At 45.9% G+C, this 12,627-nt stretch overlaps 1 protein-coding gene across 1 annotated transcript in view; it reads left to right on the top strand.

Annotated features, from left to right (window-relative positions):
* galnt9 (polypeptide N-acetylgalactosaminyltransferase 9) overlaps nucleotides 1-12,627 on the top strand; it is a 282,752-nt gene that overhangs the window by 189,646 nt on the left and 80,479 nt on the right. The window contains exon 7 of the mRNA XM_060843904.1: nucleotides 6,933-7,118. Coding sequence (XP_060699887.1) covers nucleotides 6,933-7,118 — 186 coding nt within the window. The remainder of the gene's footprint in view (nucleotides 1-6,932; nucleotides 7,119-12,627) is intronic.

Below are 12,627 nucleotides of genomic sequence, written 5' to 3' on the forward strand. Positions count from 1 at the left end.
ATATTCCAACCCAATCTAGTCCCAATTGCCAGCACTTGGCCATATACCCATCCAGGTGCCTTTTAAATGTTGTAATTGTACCAGCCTCAACCACTTCCTCTGGCAGCTTGTTCCATACATACACCACCCTCTATGTCAAAAAGTAGCCCCTTAGGTTGCTTTTATATCTTTCCCCTCTCACCCTAAACCTATGCCCTCTAGTTCTGGACTCCCCTACCCTTTGAAAAAGACATCAGTTATTCACTTTGTCCATGCTCCTCATGATTTTATAAACTTCTATAAGGTCATCCCTTGGCCTCTGACACTTCAGGGAAAAACAGCCCCAGCCTACTCAGCCTCTCACTGTAGCTTAAACCTTCCAACCCTGGTAACATCCTTGTAAACCCTTTCTGAACCCTTTCATGTTTCACAACATCGTTCCTATCACAGGGAGACCAGAATTGTACATGATATTCCAAAACTAATGTCCTGTACAGCCACAACATGACCTCCCAACTCCTGTACTCAATACTCTGACCAATAAAGGAAAGCATACCAAACGCCTTCTTCACTACCCTATCTACCTGTGACTCCACTTTCAAGGCGCTATGAACCTGCACTCCAAGGTCTCTTTGTTCAGCAACACTCCCTAGGACCTTACCATTACGTGTATAAGCCCTGCTAAGATTTGCTTTCCCAAAATGCAGCACCTCGCATTTATCTGAATTAAACTCCATCTGCCACTCCTTGGCCCATCGGTCTATCTAATCAAGGTCCTGTTATACTCTGAGATAACCCACTTGGCTGTCCACTACATCTCCAATTTTGGTGTCATCTGCAAACTTACTAAACATACCTCCTATGTTCACATCCAAGTCATGTATATAAATGATGAAAAGCAGTGGACCCAGCACCAATGCTTATAGTACACCGCTGGTCACAGGCCTCCAGTCTGAAAACAATAAGAAATGAATAAAATCACAGTATTCTCACTCTAAGATGTTACAAACAACTTGACCAGACAAAATCTTGCACCTTCATCAGAGACTTTTTCAAGAATTAGAGAACGGAGAGTAATACTGAACAAAGCAACCTTCTCGAGATGGGGAATGAATCCAGGCAAAGAGGCAATATCTGCATTTGCAAGGTACGAGTTATCGAGAGTGCACATACACATGGTAATCTCACGGCAAAAACCTCAGATGTGTTGACCTTCGTTAAACAATTGTTGAAATAACTATGCTTGTATTTTTATAGCATAGTTCAGAGTTATTAAATGACCCAAAGTTCTTCACAGGCATCTTAACTCTTCAAAATATGTCACTGAGTCAAATAGAAAACATTAGGAGGGGGGATCGGATACCTGGCCAGAGATGGTCTTTTAGAGGTTTTGCAGGGTTCATGGAGACAGGAATCCAAAAGCAGAGAGGTTTACGATGGGAATTCCAAAGCTGCAGGCCGAGACATCTGAAGGCAGATACGTGAAGAACTTAAAAGCTGGTGATGACCAAGGAACCAGACTGTAGGGAAGGAAACATCTCAGAGTTGGGGAGCTGGAGGGGGTTACAGAGATAGGGAGGGGGTGTCGGGGATGGAGAGGGTTACAGAGATAGGGAGGGGGTGTAGGGGCTGGAGGGGGTTACAGAGATAGGGAGGGGGTGTCGGGGATGGAGAGGGTTACAGAGATAGGGAGGGGGTGTAGGGGCTGGAGGGGGTTACAGAGATAGGGAGGAGGTGTAGCAGCTGGAGGGGGTTACAGAGATGGGGAGGGGGTGTTGGGGCGGGGGGGATACAGAGATAGGGAGGGGGTGTAGGGGCTGGAGGAGGTTACAGAGATAGGGAGGGGTGTAGGGGCTGGAGGCGGTTACAGAGATAGGGAGGGGGTGTAGGGGCTGGCGGAGGTTACAGAGATAGGGAGGGGGTGTAGGGTCTGGAGGGGGTTACAGAGATAGGGTGGGGGTGTAGGGGCTTGAGGGGGTTACAGAGATAGGGAGGAGGTGTAGGGGCTTGAGGGGGTTACAGAGATAGGGAGGGGGTGTAGGGGCTGGTGTGGGTTACAGAGATAGGGAGGGGGTTACAGAGATGGGGGGGTGTAGGGTTGGAGGAGGTTACAGAGATAGGGAGGGGGTGTAGGGCTGGAGGGGGTTACAGAGATAGGGAGGGGGTGTAGTGGCTGGAGTAGGTTACAGAGATAGAGAGAGAGTGTGGGGGCTGGAGGAGATGATGGAGATAGGGGGGGACAAGGCCATAAAGGGATTTGAAAACAGGATCGAGAACTTTAAAATATGCGCACAGCCAGTCTTGTGCAGTGGTAGTGTCCCTACTCCTGGACCTGGAGGGCTGGATTCAGGTTCCACCTGCTCCAGACTGTGAACAGGGGGTCGATTAGAAAAACAGGTTAATTCTGTTTATGTTACGGTATGATCGAATGAACAATTCGGTCCTACTGTACTCCTGTCTGAACTCACCCTGTCTCCGTCTCAGCCCATCTCAGTGAGGTGCCTTGGAGCATTTCTCAGGTATAAGTTAGTGGTTCTGAAAGGGTTAATGCTGAAGATGGTATTAAGCTCCACCCAACCTGATGGACTTTGTAAGGAATGGATTTTGAGGAAGACAGACCGATTATCTCTGTCTCCCCGTAGTCTAAGTAACAATGTCTATCTATTCTCCCCTACCCTGGACCCTGGAGAGTGAGTTACGAAGTAAGACAGTGTCTGCCCAACTATGTTTTGGCAGTGGTTGACATTGTACACCTATCTGACCTTTTCCCAGTGTTGGAGATGCTACATCAGTTACTGTTGATGGAAGCTCTACACACATTTATATTGCAGTAGGGGGGAGCATTCAGCATATTCTCCCTGAGACTGCTCTTTGACTGAACAATCCAAATCTCACTGATCTGATCAAAACCTTGTATTTTTTAAGGGGAAACCATACAGCAATGATTTTTCCTTCAGCCACTCCATGCTTCAGTTGCTCTATGTTAATAAATTACCTTTCTTCATTTATCTAATTGCAATTCGGAATTACCCCGGTTTCTTCAGAGGCACGAACATTCACCAATTTCAAACACTTTCGGAATGTAAAGGCTGCCTCTCACTCTCTCCTGGCTGTCTCTCTTCAGATGGATTAGTCCCAGTGCTGCCTATTGATGTAATGCAGGAGTGAAATCCAATGCATTAATTCATCTCTTCATTCCTGACCTTTGTCTGTTGTCCTAAAACGACGGTGCGTGCTGACAGAGGGATGAAAATTCTGCCAAAGACCTTCCAGCTATAAGACTTGTACTTGATCAGTCAGAGTGTTCCTTTTGATCTCTTGCATAGGTTTGCTCTTAGCTCCCTGGGAAATTGAGTGAGAGAAATAGACTTTTGATAATTTAAAACTCAAAGTTCATTAAGAAACCGATTCTAAACACAGCACGTTGCAATGTTATGCTTGCCTTATGGATTAAAAGCTATCCCACTTTGAAAGCACAAATTTAATTAATATTTAATAGTATTTCAACTCAATTTTCAATGTAATATGCAAGTCTAATAGCATTAGTGGTGTGAAATGATACCATCTTCAGTCACTCTGACTTCTTACACTGGCAAATTTCATTGATTTTGTTTTCAACAATGTCACCTTTTGACAGCACAGAACAAATCCTAATAGTTCAATAAATAGTATGGTTGTAAATCTTTCTTATCTGAGAAAAATCTGATTCAGACTGTTAGGAAGAGAATAGCACTATGTGGCATTAACAAGTAAAAGCCCTAAGACATGCTTCTGAAATTCCTATCTGCTGAGCTAAAGGGTTTTTTTAAAATCTCAGGACAAGGCTTTTTCATGTGTGTAAAATGGCAGAGACCATTTCCTACAAGAAACATGTCAATTTCCATTTCCTTATTATTCCTTGCTGCTGAACATCTCATCACAGTAACATTAGACATGACAATCCAACAAATACCTGGTCTGCCTCCCACATTCAACCCGAAACTCTGAAGAAAGGTCATTGATCTTGGAGTGCAGGTTTACAGTTCCTTCAAATTGAAGTCGCAGGTGGATAGGATAGTGAAGATGGCATTTGGTATGCTTTCCTTTGTTGGTCTGAGTATTGAATACAGGAGTCAGGAGATCATTTGCAGCTGTACAGGACATTGGTGAGGCCACTTTTGTAATACCGGCTTCAGTTCTGGTCTCCCTGCGATAGGAAACATGTTGTGAAACATGAAAGGGTTCAGAAAAGATTGACAAGGATGTTGCCAGGTTTTAAGCTATAGGAAGAGGCTGAATAGACCAGGGGCTGTTTTCCCTGGAGCATCGGATGCTGAGGGGTGACCTTATAGAGGTTTATAAATCACAAGGGGCATGGATAGGATAAATAAACAAGGTCTTTTCCCTGGGGTGGGGGAGTCCAGGACTAGAGGGCATGGGTTTAGGGTGAGAGGAGAAAGATATCAAAGAGACCTCAGGGGCAACTTTTCCACACAGAGGGTGGTACGTGTATGGAATGAGCTGCCAGAGGATGTGGTGGAGGCTGGTACAATTGCAACATTTAAAAGGCATCTGGATGGGTATATGAATAGGAAGGGTTTGGAGGGATATGGGCCAAGTGCTGGTAAATGGGACTAGATTAATTTAGGATATTTGGTCAGCGTGGATGAGTTGGACTGGAGGGTCTGTCTCTGTGCTGTACAGCTGTATGACTCTATGACTCAAAACATTAACTCGGTTTCCGTTTCCCAGATGCTACCAGACCTGCTGGATCTCCCCAGCAATTTCTGCGTCTGTTTGTCTGTCTCCAGCGTCCGCTGTCCTTTGTCTTATTTTACCTAAAACCCTGCTTTGCATGTCCTAACTCTCAGTAAATCCCATTTGTTGCGTTATGCCTCACAGCAGGTGTGTAGTGTGCCTTCCAAAGACAATCTCATTTTATCAGCACCGTGTCACAGCATGTCACCTAATGGTGGAAAACTCTCAGTCTCCATTGGATTGAGTGCTGCTCTCTTGAAGCATGTCATTCTGAGGGAAATGTACATCTGAATTACTTCTCTAGAGCCTAGACCTGGAAGTGCCTGTGAGTGTAGTGTACGTATGTGAATACCAGGAACTGAATTCTTCAATACTATGTGAGCCATGTCTCTATTCCAGGAGCTGAGTTAAATGGCACTGTGTGATGGGATGGGGCCGGCCATCAGTATATCTTGCAGCCTCACATCAGTTTTACAGTTTAAATCCTGTGCTTACCAGAGTCATTGAGGTGTACAGCATGGAGACAGGCCCTTCGGCCCAACTTCCCGTTCCGCCCAGTTTTCATAATTAAACTTGTCCTATTTGCCTGTGTTTGGTCCCCATCTGTCACCTATCTCATCCGCATACCTGTCCCAAATGTGTCTTTTATGTCAAAACTGTACTCACTTCCACCACTGGCAGCCTGTTCCAGACACTCATCACCCTCTGTCCGGTATTTTTGTGTCTCTCCCCTCCCACCTTAAACCTCTGCCCTCTAGTTTTACACTCCCCACCAATCCACGCCTGGCAATGTTTGGATCTTTAAAATTCTCAAATCCCTCTGTAGCCCGTCCATCTCCATCTCTGCTGTGACCTGGAGTTGTCCAAGATATCAATACACTTTTGATCTTGGCTTTTTAAGCCTGAATCTTAATCACTCGAGCACCCCGGTCCAAAATTCGGGAACATTTTCCCAATCCGCCTTAACTCTTTTCCTTGCTTTCTTCCTTGAAGAAATGGCTTGAAATTTAAGTTTTTCACCAAACCTTTGCCCATCTAATCAAGTGTCTCACAATGTGTCTGTGTCTCACGGTGCTTTATAATGTTTCTGTGAAGCTCCTTGGGACATGTCATTGCACTGAAGGTGCTATCTCAATGAAGGTTAGTCTTGTTGTTGGAGCATGCCCCACTCCCCCAACACACACTGCCCCCAGTTTGTCCATCTCCAGGGACAGGAGATTATGTTGTGCATCGTTGGGGAGGGAGTAGTCATTCTTTCATATTATGTTAGTAACTTTTCCAAAACACGGATTTTGGGCAGCCATTAATTTCTTGTTGGCCTGAGGGAATTAAGATTCAACCATGACATTTGGGTTGGAGTCACCTGTAGGTCAGGGCTTTCCAAAGTGGGGACCGCAAGAGGAGATGCAGGGTCTGTGAGATGGTAGATTAGATTAGATTACTTACAGTGTGGAAACAGGCCCTTCGGCCCAACAAGTCCACACCGACCCGCCGAAGCGCAACCCACCCATACCCCTACATTTACCCCTTACCTAACACTACGGGCAATTTAGCATGGCCAATTCACCTGACCCGCACATCTTTGGACTGTGGGAGGAAACCGGAGCACCCAAAGGAAACCCACGCAGACACGGGGAGAACGTGCAAACTCCACACAGAGAGTCGCCTGAGTCGGGAATTGAACCCGGGTCTCAGGCGCTGTGAGGCAGCAGTGCTAACCACTGTGCCACCGTGCCGCCCATCGTGGCTGCCAGGACTCCAGCCGAGTAAACAATCCCCAGGCCAGCTTTGAATCCTCGTGTGGGCATGGCCGGAATTCCTGACTCCTGAATGGGGAGGAAAGGTTGGCTTTACATTCTTGTGCTGCGTGATGGAATCCCCTCCTTTACCCTCCCTAGTCCACACCTCCTCCTCGAACAGGCCGCTTCCCCTTCCTCCTCCTCCCACCCCTCCCTCAACAGGGGCCCACCCCAGTTTGAAGCTGGAAACCACAACTCGAGTGGAAAAAGTTTGGGAACACCCCCTTGATGTAGGTGTGAGGTTTCCCTGGACACCGTGAAAGAACCGACGGTTTGTTTGGTTAGTATCAGCGTGGGGCTCTTGATGTTTGATGTTGTGGGATGATTTGGTTGTGGCGGGGGTGTGTGGGGGTGGTAACTGTGCATTTTGGTTCCAGTGAACTCTGAGACTGAATGAACTCACCCACCCACACACAGGTCTGGCAGTGCGGGGGCAGCATGGAGGTCCTGCCTTGCTCAAGAGTGGCCCACATCGAACGCACAAAGAAGCCATACAACAACGACATTGACTACTACGCCAAGCGTAACGCCCTCCGAGCTGCTGAGGTCTGGATGGATGACTTCAAATCACACGTCTACATGGCATGGAATATCCCGATAAACGTAAGTATGGACCAGGCAGGTGAAAATACACGGTCTAGAAAGGCCAATGGTTCTGGTCACTGGTGATGATTTGTTTGAGAAGGAGGTAGAGGGTCTTGTATATTGGTTAGTGAGACATGGAGAAGCTAGTAGTACATATTCATCGAGTCATACAGCACGGAAACAGACCCTTCGGTCCAACCTGAAGATAATCCCAAACTCAAATAGTCCCACCTGCCAACTCCTGGACCGTAGGTTTGAAGGGCCGAAAGATCTGTTCCTGTACTGTAATTTTCATTGTTCTTAAATCCCCCTCAACCATTTCCATTCATGTACTTTTAAAATGTCTTTTAAATGTTGTAATTGAACCAACATCCACCACTTCCTTGTATTGTAAGTCAGTACCAGATGCTGCTGTGGATCGATTGAGCAAACCTGTGTCCTGGCCTGAATAAAGCTCTTCAATTCTCATGGTTGGTGCTCCACACCCTTGTGCAGTAACATCTCACTCTCCAAAGAGACTCCAATGTGAAACAGAGTGAGTCATCCAACCCACACAATGGGGTAGGAGTTTAGCCCAGCACTAAACAGGAATTAGAAAGTGCCCAGTTGGTATTCCTGTTAAAATCTGTATTCCACTTTTAACAGCAACTGGAAGACCCACAGCATTTCGATATTGTAGATTAGAAACAGGCACTCGTCTGCGTGAGAGTAGATGTGACAGAGTCTGGGACTGTGGGAATGTCCCATGCTGTAGGACTGTCAGTACTGGGGGAGGTGGCACCTTCCTGGGAGAATGGGATAGAGTTTTGACCAGTTTGAGTGTAGCTGCTGAAGGGGTGGAGACCGTGTGGGGCAGGCAGGGGGTTAGAACCTCTGGCTGAGCTGTGCAGAAATTGCATGAATCTGCAGTGATGCAGCAATACTGATCTGCGTCACAAACACACCAAGCCTGTGTTGGATCAAGGCCTCAGTTTTTGAGATGCTAATCATGTGCCTTCCAAGTCCCAGAATTGGAAAGAACTGGAAGGACATTGCAGTCTCCACGGGAATCTGTCACCTCTCCAAGCGACTTTCTCTGAGACTCCCTCATGGATGCGGGGGGTGGGGGGGAGGTAGTTTGGAGGGAAGAGTAGGGAGGCAGAGGGTTTGGGGAAAGGAGAGGTTGGGAAGGGAGAGCTTGGAATGTGGGATGGTTGGAGAGGCAGAATTTTAGGGATGGGAGGAGTTTGGGGATAGATTGAGTCATGGAGTCAGAAAGAGAAAAGGTCCTTCAGCCCATTGAGTCTGTGCCAGTTAAAATCAATCATCTCACTATTCTAACCTCCATTTCCCAACCCTTGGGGCACAGCACTGTCTGTCTTGGCATTGCACATCTGAACCCTTATTGTTGCGAGCTGTAGGAGCTTGAGGGGAATGTTGTGAGGGGACAATGTGAGAGGGAGGAGTTTGGGAAAGGGGAGTTCAGGAGCAAAACATTATTAATATTTTTCATAAGTTGTTCCAAGATGGAGAAAAGGACAATGTTTGACTGAAAGCTGAGAGTCATTCAGTTGAATCTGTTTTCCAACCAGCATGAGACTTTGAATAACCAATGGGGAAAGAGCAGGGAATGCAGGCGTGATGAAAAATCCTGGACTACACCCAACGAGAGTTGGCAACCATCATTGCTTTGGTCATCCCCAGAGCCTGGAGTTGTGCATTGCGATAGCCAATGGAGGGGAGTGTAATAAACCGTAGCAGAGTGATCTTTACATGTCCCATGCCCCAGGGAAAACTTTAATCATGATATTCTTCCCCCCTCCCCAAGAAGGAATAATGAAGCAACAATCTCATACTGGGTTTCTTTATTTTTGAAATTGTTTTCTAAATTATTTCATATCTAGTTAGGAAAGGTGAGGTCCTGAGGACCAATTAGATTCAACTCATTTCCATCTCTTTGATGGAACACGACTCAGTGATGCTAGTTTGTCCTGGGGTGGAGAGAAGTTATATCCTGAGCATCAATACAACGTTTCCTCAATTACTCAAGAAAGAAATGTTGGTCTTTCCATACCACTCAAACTTCAACCAGAGAAAAAGAGAGCTACCTCAGAACACCTGACGTTATTCCATTACTTTCAAGTGAAGTCACTGAATGAGGGCAGTTGGAGGCAGGAGGTAGTGTAATGAAATATTCTTAGGAGGAATTGAGACAGTCAGTTAATACACAGCAAGCTCCATCAAACAACAGTATAATCAGGAGCAAATTTTAGACTGAGGATATATCTAGTGACCAGGTCTTTTTCAATATTGAAGATTAGAAGATGACCTTATAGAGGTCTTTAAAAAGATTAAATTAGTTGATAGGTATAATAGAGAGAAATCGATAGGGCAATGGGAAAGTGGTGCTGAAATAGCACTGAACTAGTAACCCAGAACCCCAGCTCAATGTTCTACAGACATGCATTCAATTCCTACTGTAGCAGATGGAGAATTCAGTTAAACAAACCTGGAACTTGGGGAAAGACAGTGCTAGCCTAGTGGTGACCATGTAACCAGTGTCAGTTGTCGTAAAAGCCCATCTGGTTCACTAATGCCCTTTCGGGAAGGAAGTGGCGGCTCTGTGGTTAACACTGCTGCCTCACAGCACCAGGGACCTGGGTTGACTCCACCCGTGTGGAGTTGGCAATTCTCCCGCGTGGCTTTCCTCCGGGGCTCCGGTTCCTCCCACAATCCCAAGGTGTGCAGGTCAGGGTAGATTGACTGTGCTGAATTGCCCACGGTGTCCAGGGTTGGGCAGGCTAGGTGGATTAGCTGTGGGAAATGCAGGGTATATGGTGGAATGCATTTCAGAGGGTCAGTGTGGACTCGATGGACCAAATGACCTGCTTCCACACTGTAGGGATTCTGTGGAAATCTGGCCTAGATGTGACTCCAGGTCTACAGCAATGTAACCAACTCTTAACTGTCCTCTGGGTAATTAGGGATGGGCAATAAACACAGGTCTGACCAGCGACACCCACATCCTGGAAGTGAATAAGTGGGTGTAACTTTGAAATAACAGCTAGGTCCATGAGAAGTACACTCTGCATACACACAGAGTATTGAAAATCTTAAATTTTAGTCTCAAAATGTTGTTGAGTCCGAGAGTCAATTGAAAATTTCAAAACTAACATTTGTATTAAGCCAGGTTTAATGAATTAAGGCAGATAAATGCAATGGATTTGAGATGCAGAACAGGAGGAATTTCAACTGAATGTTGTTTAAGAGCCTGAATGATTCTGAGGTTCCCATTGGAATTGAGAAGAATTAACATTGACTCTCAGCTGTAGTAGAGTCGAGGGTGTGGTGCTGGAAAAGCACAGCAGGTCAGGCAGCATCCGAGGAGCAGGAGAATTGATGTTTTGGGTCCTGATGAAGAGCTTTTGCCCAAAATGTTGATTTTCCTGCTCCTCGGATGCTGCCTGACCTGCTGTGCTTTTCCAGCACCACACTCTCGACTCTACTACAGCTGAGGGTCAATTTTAACTCCTGTCAACTCTAATCTCCAGCATCTACAGTCCTCATTTTCACCTCAGCTATTGTAGTTCCATTGTTTATAATTCAGTCCCTGACTGTCCATTTGTAAATGATCTGTAAAGGACATGCTCAATTGAAAATTAATTTCTGATCTCCCAGGGAATAAAAAGATAGATTTTACAATGAAGTGCAACATTGCAACAGATGCTCTAATGGGTCAATTACACACAGTGGCCAAAAAGTGTTCACCCCATAATGCAAACAACATTTCACACGTGTCCCATTGATCATGCAGTCTATTCAGGGAGACTGGCAGCAATTACTTTAAAAAGGGAGAGGAGGAGGAAACATTTTCCCCGTTTTGAATCTATCGTAAATTGGAAAAGTCAAATAGATGAGGGGGATGTATTTCCAGGGTTATGTTAATAACGGTGATTATTCTTCTGTGTTCAAAATTTGAGTGAAGATTTGTAGCTCGGGTGCTTGTTGTTGTGGTTCTATTCACCAAGCTGGGAATTTGTGTTGCAGACGTTTCGTCCCCTGTCTGGGTGACATCCTCAGTGCTTGGGAGGCTCCTGTGAAGCGCTTCTGTGATCTTTCCTGCGGCATTTGTAGTGACTTGTCTCTGCCGCTTCCGGTTGTCAGTTCCAGCTGTCTGCTGCAGTGGTCAGTGTATTGGGTCCAGGTCGATGTGTTTGTTGATAGAATCTGTGGATGAGTGCCATGCCTCTAGGAATTCCCTGGCTGTTCTCTGTTTGGCTTGCCCTATAATAGTAGTGTTGTCCCAGTCGAATTCATGTTGCTTGTCATCTGCGTATGTGGCTACTAAGGATAGCTGGTCGTGTCGTTTCGTGGCTAGTTGGTGTTCATGGATGCGGATCGTTAGCTGTCTTCCTGTTTGTCCGATGTAGTGTTTTGTGCAGTCCTTGCATGGGATTTTGTACACTACATTGGTTTTGCTCATGCTGGGTTTCGGGTCCTTTGTCCTGGTGAGTTGTTGTCTGAGAGTGGCTGTTGGTTTGTGTGCTGTTATGAGTCCTAGTGGTCACAGCAGTCTGGCTGTCAGTTCAGAAATGCTCCTGATGTATGGGAGTGTGGCTAGTCCTTTGGGTTGTGGCATGTCCTCATTCCGTGGTCTTCCCTTAGGCATCTGTTGATGAAATTGTGCAGGTATCCGTTTTTGGCGAATACATTGTATAGGTGTTCTTCTTCCTCTTTTTGCAGTTCTGGTGTGCTGCAGTGTGTTGTGGCCCTTTTGAATAGTGTCCTGATGCAACTTCTTTTGTGTGTGTTGGGGTGGTTGCTTTCATAGTTTAGGACTTGGTCTGTGTGTGTGGCTTTCCTGTATACCTTTGTGGGGAATTCTCTGTTCGGTGTTCTCTGTACCATCACGTTTAGGAATGGGAGCTGGTTGTCCTTTTCTTCCTCTCTAGTGAATCGGATTTCTGTGAGTGTGGTGTTGATGATCCGGTGTGTGTTTCTATTTCTGTGTTTTTAATGATTACAAAGGTGTCACCCACATATCTGACCCAGAGTTTGGGTTGAATTTGCGGTAAGACTGTTTGTTCTAATCTTTGCATTACAGCTTCTGCTATGAGTCCAGAGATGGGTGAGCCCATGGGTGTGCCGTTGATTTGTTCATATATTTGGTTGTTGAATGTGAAGTGTGTTGTGAGACACAGGTCCAGTAGTTTAAGTATGGTGTCTTTATTGATAGGGTCAACGTCCTGTTGTCTGTTCTGTATGTCCAGCAGGTTGGCCATTGTTTCTCTGGCTAGGGTTTTGTCGATAGAGGTGAACAGTGCCGTTACATCGAATGAGACCTGAAACACCTTATCAGCGGATCCAGACACTCTATACAATCAACACAGGAATTCTTGGACATCATCCGAAATATACACATCGACAAGGAAGAAACCATGGTCTCATTCGATGTAACGGCACTGTTCACCTCTATCGACAAAACCCTAGCCAGAGAAACAATAGCCAACCTGCTGGACATACAGAACAGACAACAGGATGGGGAACC

Source organism: Hemiscyllium ocellatum, chromosome 24 (assembly GCF_020745735.1).
Source record: "Hemiscyllium ocellatum isolate sHemOce1 chromosome 24, sHemOce1.pat.X.cur, whole genome shotgun sequence".
In the NCBI taxonomy this organism is placed as follows: Eukaryota; Metazoa; Chordata; class Chondrichthyes; order Orectolobiformes; family Hemiscylliidae; genus Hemiscyllium; species Hemiscyllium ocellatum.